The 18120-nt window shown below is 49.7% G+C and overlaps 1 protein-coding gene and 1 long non-coding RNA gene across 2 annotated transcripts; both read right to left on the bottom strand.

Annotated features, from left to right (window-relative positions):
- Positions 1–496: 496 nt before the first annotated feature.
- LOC310885893 lies at positions 497–3082 on the bottom strand. The gene is made up of 3 exons (XR_014575004.1): positions 2235–3082; positions 1432–1502; positions 497–756 (listed from the first exon to the last, which is right to left on the bottom strand). It is a non-coding gene; the product is annotated as an uncharacterized lncRNA (long non-coding RNA).
- Positions 3083–3124: 42 nt separating this feature from the next.
- On the bottom strand, positions 3125–7677 carry LOC310892576 (uncharacterized protein; the record flags this gene model as incomplete). The annotated part of the gene is made up of 4 exons (XM_083820487.1): positions 3125–5073; positions 5996–6137; positions 6574–6686; positions 7579–7677. 4 exons carry the CDS (start codon positions 7675–7677, stop codon positions 4729–4731), a joined length of 699 nt encoding a protein of 232 aa, XP_083676613.1. The 3' UTR covers positions 3125–4728.
- Positions 7678–18120: the final 10443 nt, after the last annotated feature.

The following is an 18120-nucleotide window of genomic DNA, read 5'->3' as shown; positions in this document are numbered from 1 at the left end:
CCCTGAATTTGCCAGATGAGTGGCAGAAGATCTCTTTATATGGGGGAGCCCGGGTCTCAGAGGATGCTGGTTTGAAGCCTACAAATCATTTCCCCTGCATTCAGAAATCTGGCCGCAGCATTAAAGCTCTCTGCCAGCCTCATGGACAGTGTGGTTGAGGTCCCCCGCTTGTCGTGGGCTATCCCTTTTGCAAGGGAACCATTTCCAGCCACAAGAGGCAAATGACACCTCTGTCTTTGTGTTTTCTCCCTTTTTCCATCCCAAGCCCTTGTCCCTAGTTCACCCAGGAGTTTCCCTTGGTACTGTGTAACTCACAGGACACATCTGCAAGAGGGTTGGTCTGCTTCCCACAACGGAAATAATACATTTGATGTTCACAGGATGCTCCTGGTCAGTAAGAGAGACGAGCAGAAGGAATCAGAGGGAACAGTCACATGGGCATGGGAGAGAAGAAGCAAAGTCCGTAAGGGAGAAGGGAACAGACAAAGACCCACACTACATGACATGGTTTATTAAATGCCAAGGCGGGCGACAGAACTTGGAATTAAAGGCAGGCTGTTATCTGCACAGAACCGCTGCGTTCTTGCCAGCGTGGTGGGGGCAATGGCTGCTTTTGCTCACGGCCTGGAAACTGCCCGAATTATGGGGCAGAAGGCAAGTGTTGGCAGTCATCTTCCATCTTGGTAGAACTATGGCTTGTTTTCTGGACTGGGACTTTGTCTGCTCCGCCTTCATCTGATCAGTAATGATATCCAGCTGTGAAAACAGGGAAACACACAATAAGAAGAAAATGCACAAGGCAGGAACACCTTTTCACCTCCAATTACCAGTATTCCAGAAGTTAGTGAAGGAAATACCACAGGCTACACACAGAACGTTGTGAGGGAACCTGCAAATGACTCTTGCTCATCAGTGTTAGACTCTAGTCCTCTGCAGCCCTCTTCATCCTCAAGTGTCCCTACTCTCTAAGCATTCAAACTGGGCATTCTTTGGAATACTACTCCTAAAATACAGCTTCTGCATTCACCTTGAAAACGTTGAAAAGGATCTGCCTTTGAAAAGGCAAACATCTTCCTGCTGCAGCCTGGCCCTAACGCAGCCTTCAGTGCGGCATGTCTTTGTCTGGTGCCTGTTCTCCTATTACCATTTGTACGGTTATTTTGTCTATTCTCCCTTTCTTTCCCTTCACTCTTTCCCTTACGGCTTTGCAGAAGAAGAAGGGCACTCTGTATTTTGCACACCCCCCAATGACCAGAGGTCTTCAGCCCGCCCCCATACAGTTGTGTACTCTTCTGATGCTTAGCAGTTGTTTTAGCATAAAGAAGGTGTGTTTTGGAACCACAAAGGGATTCTAACTTGAGGCTCAGAAGCGTAAGCTTGCTCACAGATATGCTTTAAGAGGGGTTGAGAATAACATTTATGAATGCTGACCTGAGCCACGCAGGCTTCAGTGGTGCTTCCGGTGGAGCTTAGCGTTGTTTTCGTCTAGACGCTGACGAGCTCTGAAAAAGTCAGATGCATGCAAGAATTATATTTGGTTACAGTTTGGCAAAGCTACTCTCCAGGTCTTTGACCAACATTCGACTTCTGAGAGTGGAAGGGATTAATGGCATCTAAACACAAAAACATCATTTGATTTGAGGTTTTTGGAGAGCTTGCATCCATTGTGGAAAAGTACCGCCAATGCTGTGTATTTATGTGGCTTCTTCTGGAAGATGCATCACCTGCATAAAGAGTCAGGGATATCCTCCCCTGCCTAAGGAAATCTCAAATCTCAGACATGCTGCTGAAATGGCAGCCAAAGCCGTAGACTTCACAGAATCAGATTCTACTATCTAGAAGGCTCCTACTTCTTTAAGCATTCTTAGTTTGTTGTCATGACAATAGGACATGCAGTTCCTCTTTTCTGCCTTACATCGCTGTACTGGGTGTACGTGGCAAGGTTTTGGCTGTAACGGGCTGCAGGGTTGGCCTCTGTGAGAAGAGTCCAGGATCTCCATGCTGCAGCCTGTGGAGGAGCCCCCGGTGGAGCAGGTGGATGTGGCCTGGAGGAGGCTGCGGCCCATGGAGAGCCCCCGCAGGAGCAGGCCCCAGGCAGAGAGTGACTATGAGAGTGACTATAGGCATATTTACTGACGTAATGTTGGTCAGGTATACAAGAGGGATTTTAGGAGGAGAACGTACAAGGAAAAAGCAGCATCTTGCTTTCACTCCAAAACCCAGTCTGGACATACCTTTGCAGGTCATTTTCTAGACCTTCTCTGAGCTTTTGTTCCTCCAGATAGTAGCGCTTGTACCTTTCCAGTTTTGCCTGAATGGACTCATCTGGAAAAGTATGCTCTTGTGGTGTCTTTCTCCCTCCATCCTCCTCTTCAGAGTCAGCATCTCTGCTTCTGTGCTTTAGGTTCTTTCTCAGAGAAGCACAAGGAGGGGATCTTGTCAGTTCTTGCATGTCTGGAGAGGCTGCCCGTGTCTGAAGCAGATAATGAAATTTCCATCACCACAAAGAAGAAGAGAACCATCCCCCCATCAGTCACACATACCCAGTTTCAAGGGCCCAGCCTCACTCAGGGGAGGCCACTTGCCTCCTCACTACCACCAGCAGTGAAGGCAGAAGCCGGAAACTCCCACAGGTCAACCATTCATTTTAGTCTGGAGGACACCAGTTCTCAGCACTCTGTTCTTACTTCAGAGTTAGTGCTAAGACACTTCTGTCTCTGTAAGACAGTCCTCTGCTTGTAAGCCTTTTCCAAAGGCTCCATACACAATTCACAGGGACTTCTGTGCCTGTGGAGAACAACGCCTCACAGAAAGAATGAGGGGCAAGACCCCAAATACAAACATCACCTGCGACTTCTGGTCCGAGCACTTGTTCCTTGTCAGGCTCTTTCTTATCTCTGTCTCATGCTGTTGCTTTTGCCTGTGACCCACCTTGTAAGTCTTCAGAAGAGCTTTGATGCATGCCACCTCTTCTTGCAGCTGGCCATTGCTCTTCTCCAGTTTTTCCTGAGACCCACGCAGAGCAGACAGCTCTTCTTGCAGGTCGCAATTTTGTGCTTCTAGCTGCCTGCGTTTTCCAGACTCCATCTCTAGCTGCTGCGAAAGTTCATTGAGCTGTGGAGAGCAATGCATAAAGGGGTAGGGCATCAAGATGGTCTTTGTCACCTTCTGACTCGGTATTAAAAGCAAAGTAAAGGCAGGCTCGTCTTTCAAGAGAAGAACAGCTTTAAGATCTTTGCTGACAGGATTCCCCAAGTTTCCATCCTTCCTCGGTTCTTTTGCTAGGGACGCTCTTGCCCAAAATGCTCCTCTGCTCATGGGACATCAAACACACCTCTACCCAGACACCAGAAAGAATGCCTATTGTGTGTGTGGGGAAGCGCTGCAGTGCAGAACGGACTAGGCACGAGCAACAAATACTCTTCCTGCCCTTACTCTGAAAGCTTTGGAAACAGTGCCTCAGGAGGCCACTTTGACAGAACTGCTGGAGGAACGCATTTTCTCTCTAGGTCAAAGCTGATGTTTGGTTGCAAGGATACGGAGGATATAGCAGATGTCCCATTAAGTCCCAAAGGCCAGCTGCGATGCTGTCTTAGTCTTCTCCCCCAGAAATACACCTTTTCTATACCTTCTAAAAATACACTCGGGAGGTTCCTGCCTTTTATAAATAGATAGAAAACGAACAAACAAAAATCCCTCAAAACAAACACAAACAAAAAATAAAAAACAAACAAAAACCCGGAAACTTAATCTTCATTTTACACTGCCTAAACACAATGCCATTCCCTGTCATTTAAGAGAACTCTTCTAATGGCAGTGAAGCCACGAGAATGCTACGAGCCTTTGGACTAAGAATGAGCCACCACAAGGGCACTTGACTCCTTCTACAATACCTTCTAAAGCACATGTGTGCCTTAGCAGCACCTCTCAGTAACCAGGGGAAATCTAGATCAAGGGTTCCATGCACCTGAACAAGACACCCACGGCAGCTCAAAAGCACTTCTTGGACCTCTACTTCAGGGTGCCCATGGCTAGGGAAAGACGGGTTGAGACAGCTGCTGGTGAGCGGTAAGTTACAAAAGCATCACTGGCTCAACTCCTAAGACAGGGCTATGGAAGTGATCTTGGGCAAAGCCAACTTCAGACAGGTGGAGTTCCACCTGCCAGACCCGGAAAATGCTGTGGACCTGTGCCATGGCCTGTGAAGCCACTGAGCCCGCCATCCTTGCTGTGACTCTCAGCTCGTCCTTCCTCCACAGAGCAGCCTGCCCTCAGTGTGCCCTTGCAGATACTGCTCTGCACGTTCATTTTGACCCACAATGACAACTGCTCTGCGTTCACCTGCTATGTATGACAACAGAAGGAGCATCAAGGAGAGAACAGACAACTCACAATACAAGAAGGACCATAGAAAAGAACAACAGAGGTATGGACATGAATAGACAAAAAAAGAAATCACAAAAGCGTGCAGAATCCAGAGCTCACCTTTACCTTTTGCATAGCCAGTTTCAAGGGCCCAGCCTCACTCAGGGGAGGCCACTTGCCTCCTCACTACCACCAGCAGTGAAGGCAGAAGCCGGAAACTCCCACAGGTCAACCATTCATTTTAGTCTGGAGGACACCAGTTCTCAGCACTCTGTTCTTACTTCAGAGTCAGTGCTAAGACACTTCTGTCTCTGTAAGACAGTCCTCTGCTTGTAAGCCTTTTCCAAAGGCTCCATACACAATTCACAGGGACTTCTGTGCCTGTGGAGAACAACGCCTCACAGAAAGAATGAGGGGCAAGACCCCAAATACAAACATCACCTGCGACTTCTGGTCCGAGCACTTGTTCCTTGTCAGGCTCTTTCTTATCTCTGTCTCATGCTGTTGCTTTTGCCTGTGACCCACCTTGTAAGTCTTCAGAAGAGCTTTGATGCATGCCACCTCTTCTTGCAGCTGGCCATTGCTCTTCTCCATTTTTTCCTGAGACCCACGCAGAGCAGACAGCTCTTCTTGCAGGTCGCAATTTTGTGCTTCTAGCTGCCTGCGTTTTCCAGACTCCATCTCCAGCTGCTGCGAAAGTTCATTGAGCTGTGGAGAGCAATGCATAAAGGGGTAGGGCGTCAAGATGGTCTTTGTCACCTTCTGACTCGGTATTAAAAGCAAAGTAAAGGCAGGCTCGTCTTTTAAGAGAAGAACAGCTTTAAGATCTTTGCTGACAGGATTCCCCAAGTTTCCATCCTTCCTCGGTTCTTTTGCTAGGGACGCTCTTGCCCAAAATGCTCCTCTGCTCATGGGACATCAAACACACCTCTACCCAGACACCAGAAAGAATGCCTATTGTGTGTGGAGGGAAGCGCTGCAGTGCAGAATGGACTAGGCACGAGCAACAAATACTCTTCCTGCCCTTACTCTGAAAGCTTTGGAAACAGTGCCTCAGGAGGCCACTTTGACAGAACTGCTGGAGGAAGGCATTTTCTCTCTAGGTCAAAGCTGATGTTTAGTTGCAAGGATACGGAGGATATAGCAGATGTCCCATTAAGTCCCAAAGGCCAGCTGTGATGCTGTCTTACTCTTCTCCCCCAGAAATACACCTTTTCTACACCTTCTAAAAATACACTCGGGAGGTTCCTGCCTTTTATAAATAGATAGAAAACGAACAAACAAAAATCCCTCAAAACAAACACAAACAAAAAATAAAAACAAACAAAAACCCGGAAACTTAATCTTCATTTTACACTGCCTAAACACAATGCCATTCCCTGTCATTTAAGAGAACTCTTCTAATGGCAGTGAAGCCACGAGAATGCTACGAGCCTTTGGACTAAGAATGAGCCACCACAAGGGCACTTGACTCCTTCTGCAATACCTGCTATGTATGACAACAGAAGGAGCATCAAGTAGAGAACAGACATCTCACAATACAAGAAGGAGCATAGAAAAGAACAACAGAGGTATGGACATTAACAGACAAAAAAAGAAACCACAAAATCCTGCAGAATCCAGAGCTCACCTTTGCTGTTAATTTATCAGCTTCACTGGCCCCTTCAGAGCAGCTGCTCATCATGTCTCTTGCAGTAGTGAACTGGGGCTCTCTTTCTCTGGCCTCATATTCTCTTAGTTTCTGCAGAGCTCCGTTCAGAAGCCTCCTTAACCTGTGCAGCAAATTAGTCAAGAAAACAATGAGGTAGGAGGTGAAGGAACTACCAGCCTGTTTCACATTCTCAGACATAAACAGCATAGAGAAGCCTTGCTTCTTCTTTAACACGCTTGACAGACCAGGAGTTACTGAGAAAAAACAGCATTCCAGTGCCACAGATCACTTGGAGGGTCCACCTTGCACCTGAACGGAGGAATAAATGGAGAAGGGACTTCCTGCCCTCCCAGGAGAATTGCAGGGCAACCTGCACTTGAAGTTCTTTTGGCAGCTCTGTAAAACCATAGGCACGTGTACAGAAGAGCCTTGTAAGACCTAGCGTGAGGCTTGAATTTGCTCACAGACAGTTACCCTCACCTATTTTTACATTCAGCCTCCATGAAGCTTGATTTCTACTCTATGGGATCTCTCTTTAAAGTGCTAACATGCCATACCTGTGACATTCTCTCTGCAGTTCGCTGTTTCTTTTCATTTCCTGCTCGAGGCGCACTTCGACTGGGCATTTCAACTCGATCAGCTTCTTCTCTTCCGATCTCTCACACTGACACTTTCAAAACAGAAGAGATACATTGCATAATCAGGCTGGAGATCTGTTACTAGTGAAGTTCCCCAAGGCTCCATTTTAGGACCAGTCCTCTTCAATTTTTTTATAAATGACTTGGATTAAGGACTTGAAGTTCTTTTGAGCAAGTTCACGGATGATACCAAATCAGGTGGAACTGTTGACTGTCAAGAGAGGTGAGGCCTTGCAGAGAGATCTGGAGAAATTAGAGAGCTGGGCAATCATCAAGAATGTGAAGTTCAACAAGAGCAAGCATTGGATTATGCACCTGGGAAGGGGCAACCCTGGCTATACATACAGACCGGGGAAAAGATGCTGGATGGCAGCCCCGCAGAAAGGGATATCGGGGTTTTGATCGACAGCAAGCTGAACATGAGCCAGCAGTGTGCCTTGGTGGCCAGGAAGGCCAACCGCATCCTGGGGCACATCAAGAACGGCCTTGCTAGCCAGTCAAGGGAACTGATTGTCCTGCTCTGCTCTGCGCTGGCGAGGCCTCATGTTGAGCACTGTGTGCAGTTTTGCGCGCCACAGTATAAGAAAGATATAAAGCTGTTAGTGTCCAATGGAGGGCAACAAAGACGGTAAAGGGTCGAGAGGGGAAGACGTATGAGAAGTGGCTGAAGTCACTTGGATTGTTCAGCCTGGAGAAGAGTAAAATGAGGGGAGATCTCTTGTGGATCCACACCAACTCAGAAATTCTATCATTCTATGCTTCTATCTACCCGCAACGAGGTGGCTCCTTACACACTGCCTTGCACCTCCAGCTTATTTAAAGCTGAAAAGGCCCGTTGTGTTGGTTACCAGCAGAGAGGGGGAAGAAGGGAAGAGAAAGGACAACCACCCTTGGATTTATCCCTATAGTGCAGCCTTTCCATACCTTAGCTTTAACCATCTCCAATTCCTCTTGCAAGCGCTCTGCGTCTTTCTCAGTGTCACTGAGCTGGCTCTCAGTAGCTTCAGGTGGGGCTTCTGACATGGGCAGACTTTCAGGAGCACCAGGAAGCTCAAGCTGCAGCTGTCTGTCTTGATCCTAAAGAAATGGGGTTCCGTGAGCATGACAAAGTCAGTGAGAACATGGGAATATGAGCTGTGCTTTTACTCATTAGGTTCTACAACTAGGTCAGTCTTCTGACTGAAACAAAGGATTGGAAGTGCACCACAACCAGGCACAGCTGGGGACCTCTCTCCATCTTTCTTAGCCTCAACTATCAGCAGCTCTTTGTGAGGGTTTCTGTTTCTTAAAACAGAGGGAAGGCTTAACGTTTTTTCTCTTCTTGGAACATAGCCTGAGAGACTGGGCAGGGGCTTTGTACCTACGCAAAAAGGCAGGCAGTGGAGAATGGAATCTGCAGAACTATTGTTGCCTCCAATGGCATTTCAGCAGTTGTAAAGCAGAAGCCAGACTTCGTTCTGCCAGAGCTTAAGCATGGCCTGGAATCTCCCTGCTGCTTCTGAGAACATGCTCGCGGCCAAGGAATGCACGCTGAAAGCAGAGCTGCAAGCCCTCAATGCTATTCTCTGGTATCTCTTCGTTGTTGGCGTTAAAAATTGCCACATAAAGGTTACCGGAGCACTGGTGAAGTATGGTGAAAAGCAACAGTCCACTCCCGGCCAGCCCCTTTGAGAAGCTCAGAAGATTTTAAGCAGCAGGAATAATCTTTGCTGCTTCATTATGTAGAACATGCTTTCCCTAGACTGGAACTCTACCTGAAAGGCCAGCTGCAGCGAGACCCAGTTCTCCCAGCAGTTTCACCAACCCAGCGCAAACTGAACAGCTGGGCTGGAGCACAAGTAGTTCAAGGGCCCCAGTCACAAACAAGTGGCAGAGGCAGCAACAGAGGTAAGCGAGCCCAGAGGTAAACTTGCCCCAAAGTAAGCGAGCCAAATGGGAGCCCAGTGGGTCCTTCACAGAAAGTACCTTGCGATCCCAGGGCAATTCAGCCTCTTCCTCCTGCTCTGCTCCTACAGCTGGCAGGGCACCTACAAGGGATGGACGAAGCGAGACAGTGTGAGCATTCCTGGCACTCTGCTTTTCCCTGCCAGTCAAGCCCTGCCCCCAAATACGGGAAGCGGTCTGACATCAGGCCACATTAGTTGTCCTCATCAGCTCTTCCACACTTCAGGATCCTACCTTCTCCATCCAAAGCAAGTGCGCTCAATAAAAAACGCTCAGTCCTCGGAGAGCAGAATCTGCTGGGGACTGCTGTGTCTTGTGCAGCGCCAGCAGAAGCTTCTCCCGTCTTTTCACAGCGTGCATGTTCTACCAGTTTCTTGCAAAGGCTACACGCAGATAGAGAGAACATACAGGCAGTCAGATCCAAAACATCCTTGCCTAGTATCCTTGCTCTTGCCTAGGACAGCAACTGACTTGGAACCAGTTCAGAACTGTCTGTGTGCGGTGTCAGTCTCCCCATGACGGTGGACCTGCTACACCACCAGGGATCTCTTTGAGGGTTTATCTAAAGGGACACTGGTAAGATCCCCACTGAAAGAAAAGGTGCCTCTTTCCTGGTCAGTGGAGCGGAATCGGGCTTAGCAACACAAGCGGGATTTCTAAGAAAGCCTTGTGGGTGGAAGTTCTCCTCTACTTCCAAATCCTCTCTTGACTTGGGAAGGTGATTTATGAGAAGACATCACCGAGCCCAGCTTCAAGAAAGGTCTGAAGATATCGTTAAGCCTTTGTGCATCTATCACAAAGGGTGACAAATCAGCACGGACACTCTGACAACTCAGCCGCTCTAAAAGTGACGTACAAAACACTCACTCAAAATGTCCCGACCGGAGAGCATAATCCACAGCTGTATCGCAAGCAATATCCTTGCAAGTAACGTTGGCACCGTAGGAAAGAAGTAGCTCTATTACATCTGTTTCCCCAGCAGAAGCGGCAAGCATAAGAGCAGTCCTAAAGCATCCAAAAGATGGTATGAAGCATAGCAGCATTTGCAGGCTCTGTGTTGTTGTTATTCTAATCCCTGTTTCCTCCCCAAACAATTCCCTCCCCGATTCCTACAAGCACAGGGAAAGCAAAGCCACACACAGGGGAGTGCTGGAGGACTGAGGCTGGAAGACACCTCCAGACAGCTCCTGGCCAACTGCCTCCCCAGAGCAGACTCAGCCACGAGGCCAGAGCACGTTGCTCAAGGCTTCTTCCACTCTGCTCTTCAAAGCCTCCAAGGATGGAGGCTGCTCAAACCCCTGGTGCCACCTGCTCCCCTGATTAACCTTCCTCATGCTGAGAGGGTTTCTCCTAAGCAGCTGTGGGAAGGCCTCTTGTTTCACTTGATGCCCATTGTCTCTTGGACAACACTGACTCTCCTTCTCCTGTTCATTCCAGTGACAATGCTAAGGAGAGCCACATGCACTTTGGAGCCATGCCTCACCTTCCAAAGAAACTTTGAGCACACACATTCGCTCCTTTTTGAAGAAGAAACTTTACCATCTCTTTATGATGGCTGGAGATGGCAAGAAGAAGCGGGGTATTTCCCTCCTGAAAGGATAAAGAATGCCCGTCAGAACAACCCAGACGAATTAAGTGCCTTTCCCAAAGAGCAGTGCTGCCCAAATTCAAAACTTACCCAGTCCTTTGCTTCAAGGTGTGCACCATGCTCAACTAACATCTCTGCTACAGACGTGTTAGGAGCTGCGGCAGCCAGGTGAAGGGCAGACTTGCCTCTGTAAACTTTGAGGTTTGGGTCGGCACGGTGCTCTAGCAGAATCGCCACGCATTCTTCATGCTGGCTCTCCACTGCCTGCAAACAACACAAAGAAAAGGAAGGACTTGTGCCATGTTTCACTCTGTCACAGCTACAGCAGCTTCCCAGTGCTGGAAGATAAGAGCGTCTTCCGAGATGAGCTAGTGTATGCCTATTACGTGCCGATTACAACTTTCATGTTTCTCTACAGGTCGGTGTGAAGAATGCGGCAAGACACTTGTCATTTGAAGCACAATTGATAAAGCCCCACTTAGAGCAGAGTAACGTGTTCCACATACCATCATGAGTGGCGATCTGCCAGTGTTGTCAAAAAGGTTCAGCAGGCACTTCTCTTGCACCAGGAATCGAACAACGTCTGCATGGCCGTTCGCACAAGCAAGGTGCAGCGGTGTCCTAAAACCAAAATAAATTAGCTTTCCACAGGCAGGCAATGCCCCAAATCACTTCTGGCTGTGGAACACGCGCAGGGCCACAAGTCTCCACTTGCCAATGCCAAGCAGAACGTAAGCTTTGGAGGCTGTGGAACTCCATGAAGAGTGCGAAGTCAGTGTAAGTCTCCAAGTTTTTCCACAATCACTCGAGCGGCAGAAGGGCGGTGAATGCCCTGACGCTGATCACCCACAGGACAGGAGAGAACTGCTAATGCCCGAGCGGCTGCTAAACAACCCCACAGGGAGAGGACAGGGCAGTGGCGGTCGGCAGCACACCCTTCAAGCAGCGCTCGAGCCGCCCCAGCAATTCCAAGCAAAGCTGGATTGTTCCCCTCTGCCAGCTGAGAGGGAAAAGCCCTCTCAGTGATCAGCTCTTGAAGGGAATGACGACACGGGCTCCAAGATAGTCGAGAAATGGAGACCCTTTATTGTCCCAATGCCAGATCTTACATAGTTTTTCTGAGCCCCTCCACGCGCTGCACGTGGCTGGCAAACATAGTTACAGACTTCTGGTTGGTGCATTCCTTTTGATCACGCGTAGCCCTCTATAGGCCCGTCCGAGCCTAACAACTCCTCCTTAGTGGTTCCCACTTTCTCTTACTCTAGCCTGGTTACCACTCTATGCCTCTGAGTAACCTTCTTCTTAACCCGTCGCGCACTGCTGTATCAATCAGATCCAGTTTGTCACTGAACGGGTCACACCCATAAGCTCTGACCCAGGGTTCCAGAGGAGGCGGTGCCCTTGCTGCCGTGCTCCTGACTCTGCCCTGGGCTTCAGCCGTCTCTCTGCACGGGGCTGAAGGTTTTGCCAAGGGCTGGTAGGAGCATGTGCTCCCGACTATGTCCAGTGCCAGTGACTTCAGGGCGAGAGGCTGCCTGGCCGGACAACGCCCAGCCTCAGCCCTCCATCGCCTCAGCTCTTGCTGACACCTGCTGCAGAAGGAGGGTTGGTGCCAGAGCCGCGTACGCAGCGGCACCAGGCTGAAGCTCGCACGCCACGGGAGAGCGATCCCACCCCAAGCCTTTAAGCGCACCCCCCAGCCCCTCACCGCTTTGCCTGGTCTCGACGGTTTTTGCCTCGTTTCTTCAGCCACCAGTGCCGCCTCAGCCGGGCCAGGTCGCCACGGGCGGCCGCGCGGTGCAGCCCGTGCAGGCCCTCCTCTGGCAGCTGGTGGGCATCGCTGTCTCTGGACAGGGAAGTGCTGCTGGGCATCGGATGCTCCTGGCCCCGGTGGAGGAGCCCCAGGAGCCTCTGCATGCTGCAGCAAGGATGTGGGCACAAGCCCACCTGGGGCCACCAGAGCCCTGCGGGCCCTGCTTGGGTCCGACACGGACAGGCGCAGGGGCAGGGGAGCCGAGCCCCGAGCAGCGGCTGTGGCCTGGTGCTCCCAGGCAGGGCAGGGACGCACCGAGGCTCCCAGCCAGGGCAGCGCTGTTGCTCCCACAGCAGAGGCAACAGCACTGAGCACTCCTGCTGGCAGGGGTGCACATACACTGCGTCTCAGCGATGGTGGCACATTGTGTCACAATGGGCATCACCAGGGGCGTCACAAGTGTCCTCTTAAGTTGGAGGGCCACACCCCCCCACAGTCCAGCAGTGACTGCGGCACTTTCTGGCTCCTGCCTTAAGAGCTCTTTGTGCCTCAGTTGACGTTCTTCCGCAGCGTGGATGGGGATCTCGGGCCATGCGATGGGGCAGGGCTCCTCAGGAGGCATCGAGAACGTGCCTGGCTGGCAGGGGCACTGCATTACTTCCCTGTGGCCATGGTTGAGCTGGCACCTGCCCCAGTTGTACTGGGTCTGTCTGGGATGGAGTTAACATTCCCTGCGGCAGCCCATATAGTGTTGTTCTCTGCACTGGTACAGAATCATAGAATCATAGAATCATTAAGGCTGGAAGAGACCTTCAAGATCACTGGTCCAACCATCACCCTACTACCAATGTCACTCACTAACCCACGTCCCTAAGCGCCAGGTCCAACCTTTCCTTGAACACCTCCAGGGACGGTGACGCCACCACCTCCCTGGGCAACCAGCTCCAATGTCTGACTGCTCTTTCTGAGAAGAAATGTCTCCTCATTTATAACCTTATCCTCCCCTGGTGCAACTTGAGGCCATTCCCTCCAATCCTGTCACTAGTTACCTGAGAGAAGAGGTGGACCCCCAGCTCCCCACACCTTCCTTTCAGGTAGTTGTAGACAGCAATAAGGTCTCCCCTGAGGTCTCTCCAGCTTTATAGCCCTTTTCTGGACACGTTCCAGGGCCTTGATGTCCTTCTTGCACTGAGGAGCCCAAAGCTGAACACAGTACTCAAGGTGCAGCCTCACCAGAGCAGAGTACAGGGGAAAAATCACCTCCCTGGTGCTGCTGGCTACACTTTTCCTGATACAAGCCAGGATGCCGTTGGCCTTCTTGGACACCTGGGCACACTGCTGGCTCACGTTCAGGCGAGCATCGACCAACACCCCCAGATCCTTTTCCTCTGCACAGCTCTTGAGCCACTCTCCCCCACGCCTGTAGTGCTGCATGGGGTTGTTGTGGCCAAAATGCAGGACCCGGCACTTAGCCATGTTGAACCTCATCCCATCGGCCTCTGCCCATCGAACCATCCTGTCCAGGTCACTCTGCAGGGCCTTCTGTATTTTAGGAGTAGTTTTAGCTGTATTTTAGGAGTAGTTTTCAAAAAAATGCCTAGTTTGAATGTTTAGGGAGTAGGGACACTTGAGGATGAAGAGGGCTGCAGAGGACTAAGTCTAACACTGGTGTGCAATAGTCCTTTGCAGGTTCCCTTTAGATGTTCTGTGTGTAGCCTGTGGTATTTCCTTCACTAACTTCTGAAATGCTTGTAGTTGGAGGTGAAAACGTGTTCCTTCCTTAAGCATTCCCCTCTTATTGTGCGTTTCCCTATTTTCACAGCTGGATATCATTAGTGATCAGATGAAGGTGGAGCAGACGAAGTCCCAGTCCAGAAAACAAGCCATAGTTCTACCAAGATGGAAGTAGACTGCGAGCACTTGCCTTCTGCCCCGTAATTCGGGCAGTTTCCAGGCAGTGAGCAAGAGCAGTCATTGGCCCCGCCATGCCGGCAAGAATGCGGCGGTTCTGTGCACATAACAGCCTGCCTTTAATTCCAAGTTCTGTCACCCTCCTTGGTATTTAATAAACCATGTCATGTAGTGCGGGTCTTCGTCTTCTTCTCCCTTCCGGGGTTTGCTTCTCCCCTCCCCTACTCATTTGACCGTTCCCTCTAATTCGCGCCGCTGGCAGGGGCACAGCAATACTTCCGCATGGCTGTGGTTGATCTGGCAGCTGTCCTAGCTCACCCCCACACTCTCCCGGGCACAGGGCAGCACCGTACCCACATCCAGGGACAGGTCCCCCCTGACGTCTGTTAAAAATTACTCCTTTAGCCAGATAGAATTAGTTTATTGAGTAAGTGATCAACAAGCAAAACAGCTCTGGGCGGCCGGGGAGTCCGTGCTCCTCAAATGGCGCGTGCCCGCCCCCTTTCACAGTCCCTTATATCACTGAGTTCTTCCAGGGTTACGTAGCGCCCCTTTCTGCTACTGCAGCTGCGTCGACTGTTGCTAGGGGGTCGTCTTCGGTCCCTCTGGTGGTCGCACGGATGAAGGCCGTAGTCTTCCTCCGCTTGGTATGTGGTGATTTTCCCTCCTTAACCGGTCATGCTGGTTTGTCTTAAGATAGGACAGTGGGTTATCAATTTTGCAGTTATAGTATTTACACAAAGTTCTCTCAACTTTCCGTCCGAGACAGCAACAGGCAGGGAGCCTCAAGGTCCTTACAGCCACCTGGTGACTCCCTTTGTTCCTTCTTAATATAGCCATGGGAAATAATGAACAAACATGCTTCATACACCACAATCCCTCCTCTTTCTTTTAGTTAGTTATTTTGTTCATTAATTCCTGGTATGCCTGACTGCTGAGCCTTAGAGATTCAGCATCCTCACTCGTGGTTATGGGTTCGTATTTGGCACTGATATGCATCAGATGTGCTGCCTCCAAACGTTTTTTTACAATCGTGATTACTCGATTAAGAATACATGGTCCAAAAGTTAGACTCAATATTAGTAACAACAAAGGTCCCGCTATTGTCGACAGTAAGGTTGTAAGCCAGGGTGAATAATTAAACCAAGATTCGTACCAATTCTGCTTAGCCTCATTTTCTCGTCTTCTTTTCTCTAAGCCTTCAATGAGCTTCATCATTGTATCCCTCACTACTCCAGTGTGGTCTGCATATACACAGCATTCTTCTTTCAAGGCGGCACATAATCCATAATGTTGTAAATACACCAGATCCAATCCTCTACGATTTTGCAAAACAACTTCTGATAGTGACCGTACCGATTTTTCCAGGGCAGTAATTGACTGTTCAATTCGAGTTAAGTCCTCATCTACAGCCACACGTAGGGAGGTAAACTCCTGACTCTGTCTGACCAGAGAGGCCATTCCAGTGCCCACCCTGGTGCCTCCCAAAATTATTAACGTTGCCAATGTTATAGCCGTAATACAGCCATGGGAAATAATGAACAAACATGCTTCAAACACCACAACGTCCAGCTCCTGCGGGGCCATTCTTCACTTGTGCTGCCACAGTGCTGTCGCTGGGTTGGTGACAGCGGCTGAAGGTGTCCTCGTGCTCCAGACCGTCTGGGTGCAGAGGGCCCTCCCCGAATTTGCCAGAGGAATGGCAGAAGATCTCTTTCTATAGGAGTATTGGGTTTACATAGCAAGGTTTTATTTGCAGGGCGCTGCAGGGGTAGCCTCTGTGAGAAGAGTCCAGAAGATGCCCATGTTAGATAAGGGCCAGATTCCGTTGGCTCCAAAGGGACCTGATGCTGGCCAGAGATGAGCCAAAAATTGCTGTTTGTGCATCTGTGAAAGCATATTTAAGAAAGGGAAGACAAACAAACAAAACTGTGGAACAACATCAGCTGGGAGAGGGAGGAGTGAGAACCAGCCCTGCAGACACCAAGCTCAGTGCAGAAGGAGGGCAGGAGGTGCTGCAGGTGCCAGAGCTGAAGTTCCCCTGTGGCCTATGGAGAGGCCCCTGGTGGAGCAGGCTGTCCCCTTGCAGCCCATGGGTCCCACATGGAAAAGATCTCCACGCTGCAGCCCGTGGAGGAGCCCCCGGTGGAGCAGGTGGATGTGGCCTGGAGGAGGCTGCGGCCCGTGGAGAGCCCCCGCAGGAGCAGGCCCCGGGCCGGAGCTGCACCCCGTGGAGAGGAGCCCACGCAGGAGCAGGGGGTCTGGGGGGAGCTGCCGCCCGTGGGGGACTGAGGTTGGAGCAGTTTGCTTCTGGGGGATGGACCCCATGATACGGACCAACGTTGGAGCAGTTCTTGAAGAGTTGCTGCCTGTGGGCAGCAGTCCTGCTCAGTTCTGGAAGGATGGCATCTCATGGGAGGGACCCCACATGGAGCTGGGGCAGAGAGTGACCGTGAAGGAGCGGTGGAGACAAAGCATCAGGGACTTGGTTCATGGAAGAAGACTATAACTCAACACAAATAAGTTATAAAGCAGGTTTATTATTTATTTTATTATTTATTATTTATTTATTATTATTTATTTTGGCGCCGGTCACATGCGGGATAGCCCCCAAAGGCACGCGCACCTTAACGCGGCAACTTGCCTTGGTTATATGCAGTAAAAAGTTACATATGCATGAAGTTTCCCAATACGCTTATGCGTATGCCTAACCTATCCCCGCTTTGTATTAAAATTAGCTCCAAGAAGTCATTTCCATAAACCCCTCCCATCTGCGCCTGCGCAGTGCCTTCTGGTGGTGCTCGTCGGGGGGTCGTGGGGATGAAGTCCGATAACTCCTCTTCATCACCACTAGTTGACCCCGTGCCTTTGTACAGACTCAGCTGCCCCTTGGCTCTTGTCCAAACCACAAGGTCGGTCTCAGCTGGTTTTTGAGACAGGTTCCCCATTTTTGTCAGGAAACATCTTCTGTGAGGGGCCCCAAGACTCCTTGTTTCGATTAATTTGCACAGCAGTAAGCAAAGACACGCAGCAATATCTATTTTAAAGCAATTAAGCAAGCCCCCTTTCTTTCATTCCTGGCTTTAATTATTACAATTGTTTTATTTAGAAATCATTAATACGATCAAGCAAGCCCGCGTTCTTCTATCCCTGGCTTCAGTCCCCCCTTTCTAGAAGATTAGTAAATTCTTTTACTCGCAGCAAAGATTCCCAACTTGGTACTGATCACTTAATGCCATACCATGGACGTGCAACAAAGAAGTCAGCATGGCTATGCGGTATAACATTCTCCCGTTCCAGAGTAGTATAATTACATACAATACAAGACTCATACCAACTAAGGTCAATATGACTATGATCGGGTGACACAATGTATTGAGAATGCCATTTGCCGTTGGTGACCACCCGAAGATTGTGTCCCACCAGTGATGACCAGCACCTTGTTTATATTGTATTGTTAGACTTGATCAACTGGTGGGATACCACTGGTGCCAAATATAAAAATCACACCCGACAATTCTAACAAAGTTACAGATACAAAAGTTAGAATGATTTTTGCTAGGGAGAGTAATATTCTCCTTATCTACTTCTGCAAAAGCACAAGCAGTTCTTAAACACACACAGCCTTGACCAATAAATAAGCACAGTCTTTTGACTAGTATTTGGATGAATTTCAAAGTGGAAAACACCTTGCTCAGTGTCAAGACATACGTCCTGAGCGTCAATTGTGTTGCTTTCACAGATAAATCCTTTAATCACTAATCATTAATATGATTAAGCAAGCCCCCATTCTTCTATCCCTGGCTTCAGACTGACCGCAGCCCCCATTCCCCCGTGCCGCTCAGGGGGAGGAGGTGGAAGAGGGTGGCTGGGACGAAGTTGGCTTTGGTTTCTTTCCTTTGTTTCTCACTTCTCTGGCTTGTTACTAAGTAACAGCCAATAGATTTTACTAATTTCCATACTCTGAGTTTGTTTTGCCCTTCACAATAACTGTTGAGTGAACTCCCTGTTCTTGTCTCAACCCTTGAGCCCTTTTCATCGTATTTTCTCCCCCTTTTCCCTTTGAGGAGTGGGAGTGAGTGAGCGGATGTGATGGAGCTCAGCTGCCCACCTGAGTAAAACCACCACAGAGGTGTGTCCCACAGTCACTCCATAGGCAAACAAGGGGTCTTGCAAAGTAACTCCTTCACAGGGAATGAGAACTTCCCCCTGCCCCCTTCTTTTGCTCCCTCCGTAGAGGTTTGCAGTCCAAGGCAGTCGCGTGCTGTTG

The sequence above is a fragment of the Anser anser genome (genome assembly GCF_964211835.1).
Source record: "Anser anser genome assembly, chromosome: 1".
NCBI lineage: Eukaryota > Metazoa > Chordata > Aves > Anseriformes > Anatidae > Anser > Anser anser.
The sequence above is the reverse complement of the archived record's forward strand: the minus strand, read 5'-3'. Positions and strand labels throughout refer to the sequence as shown.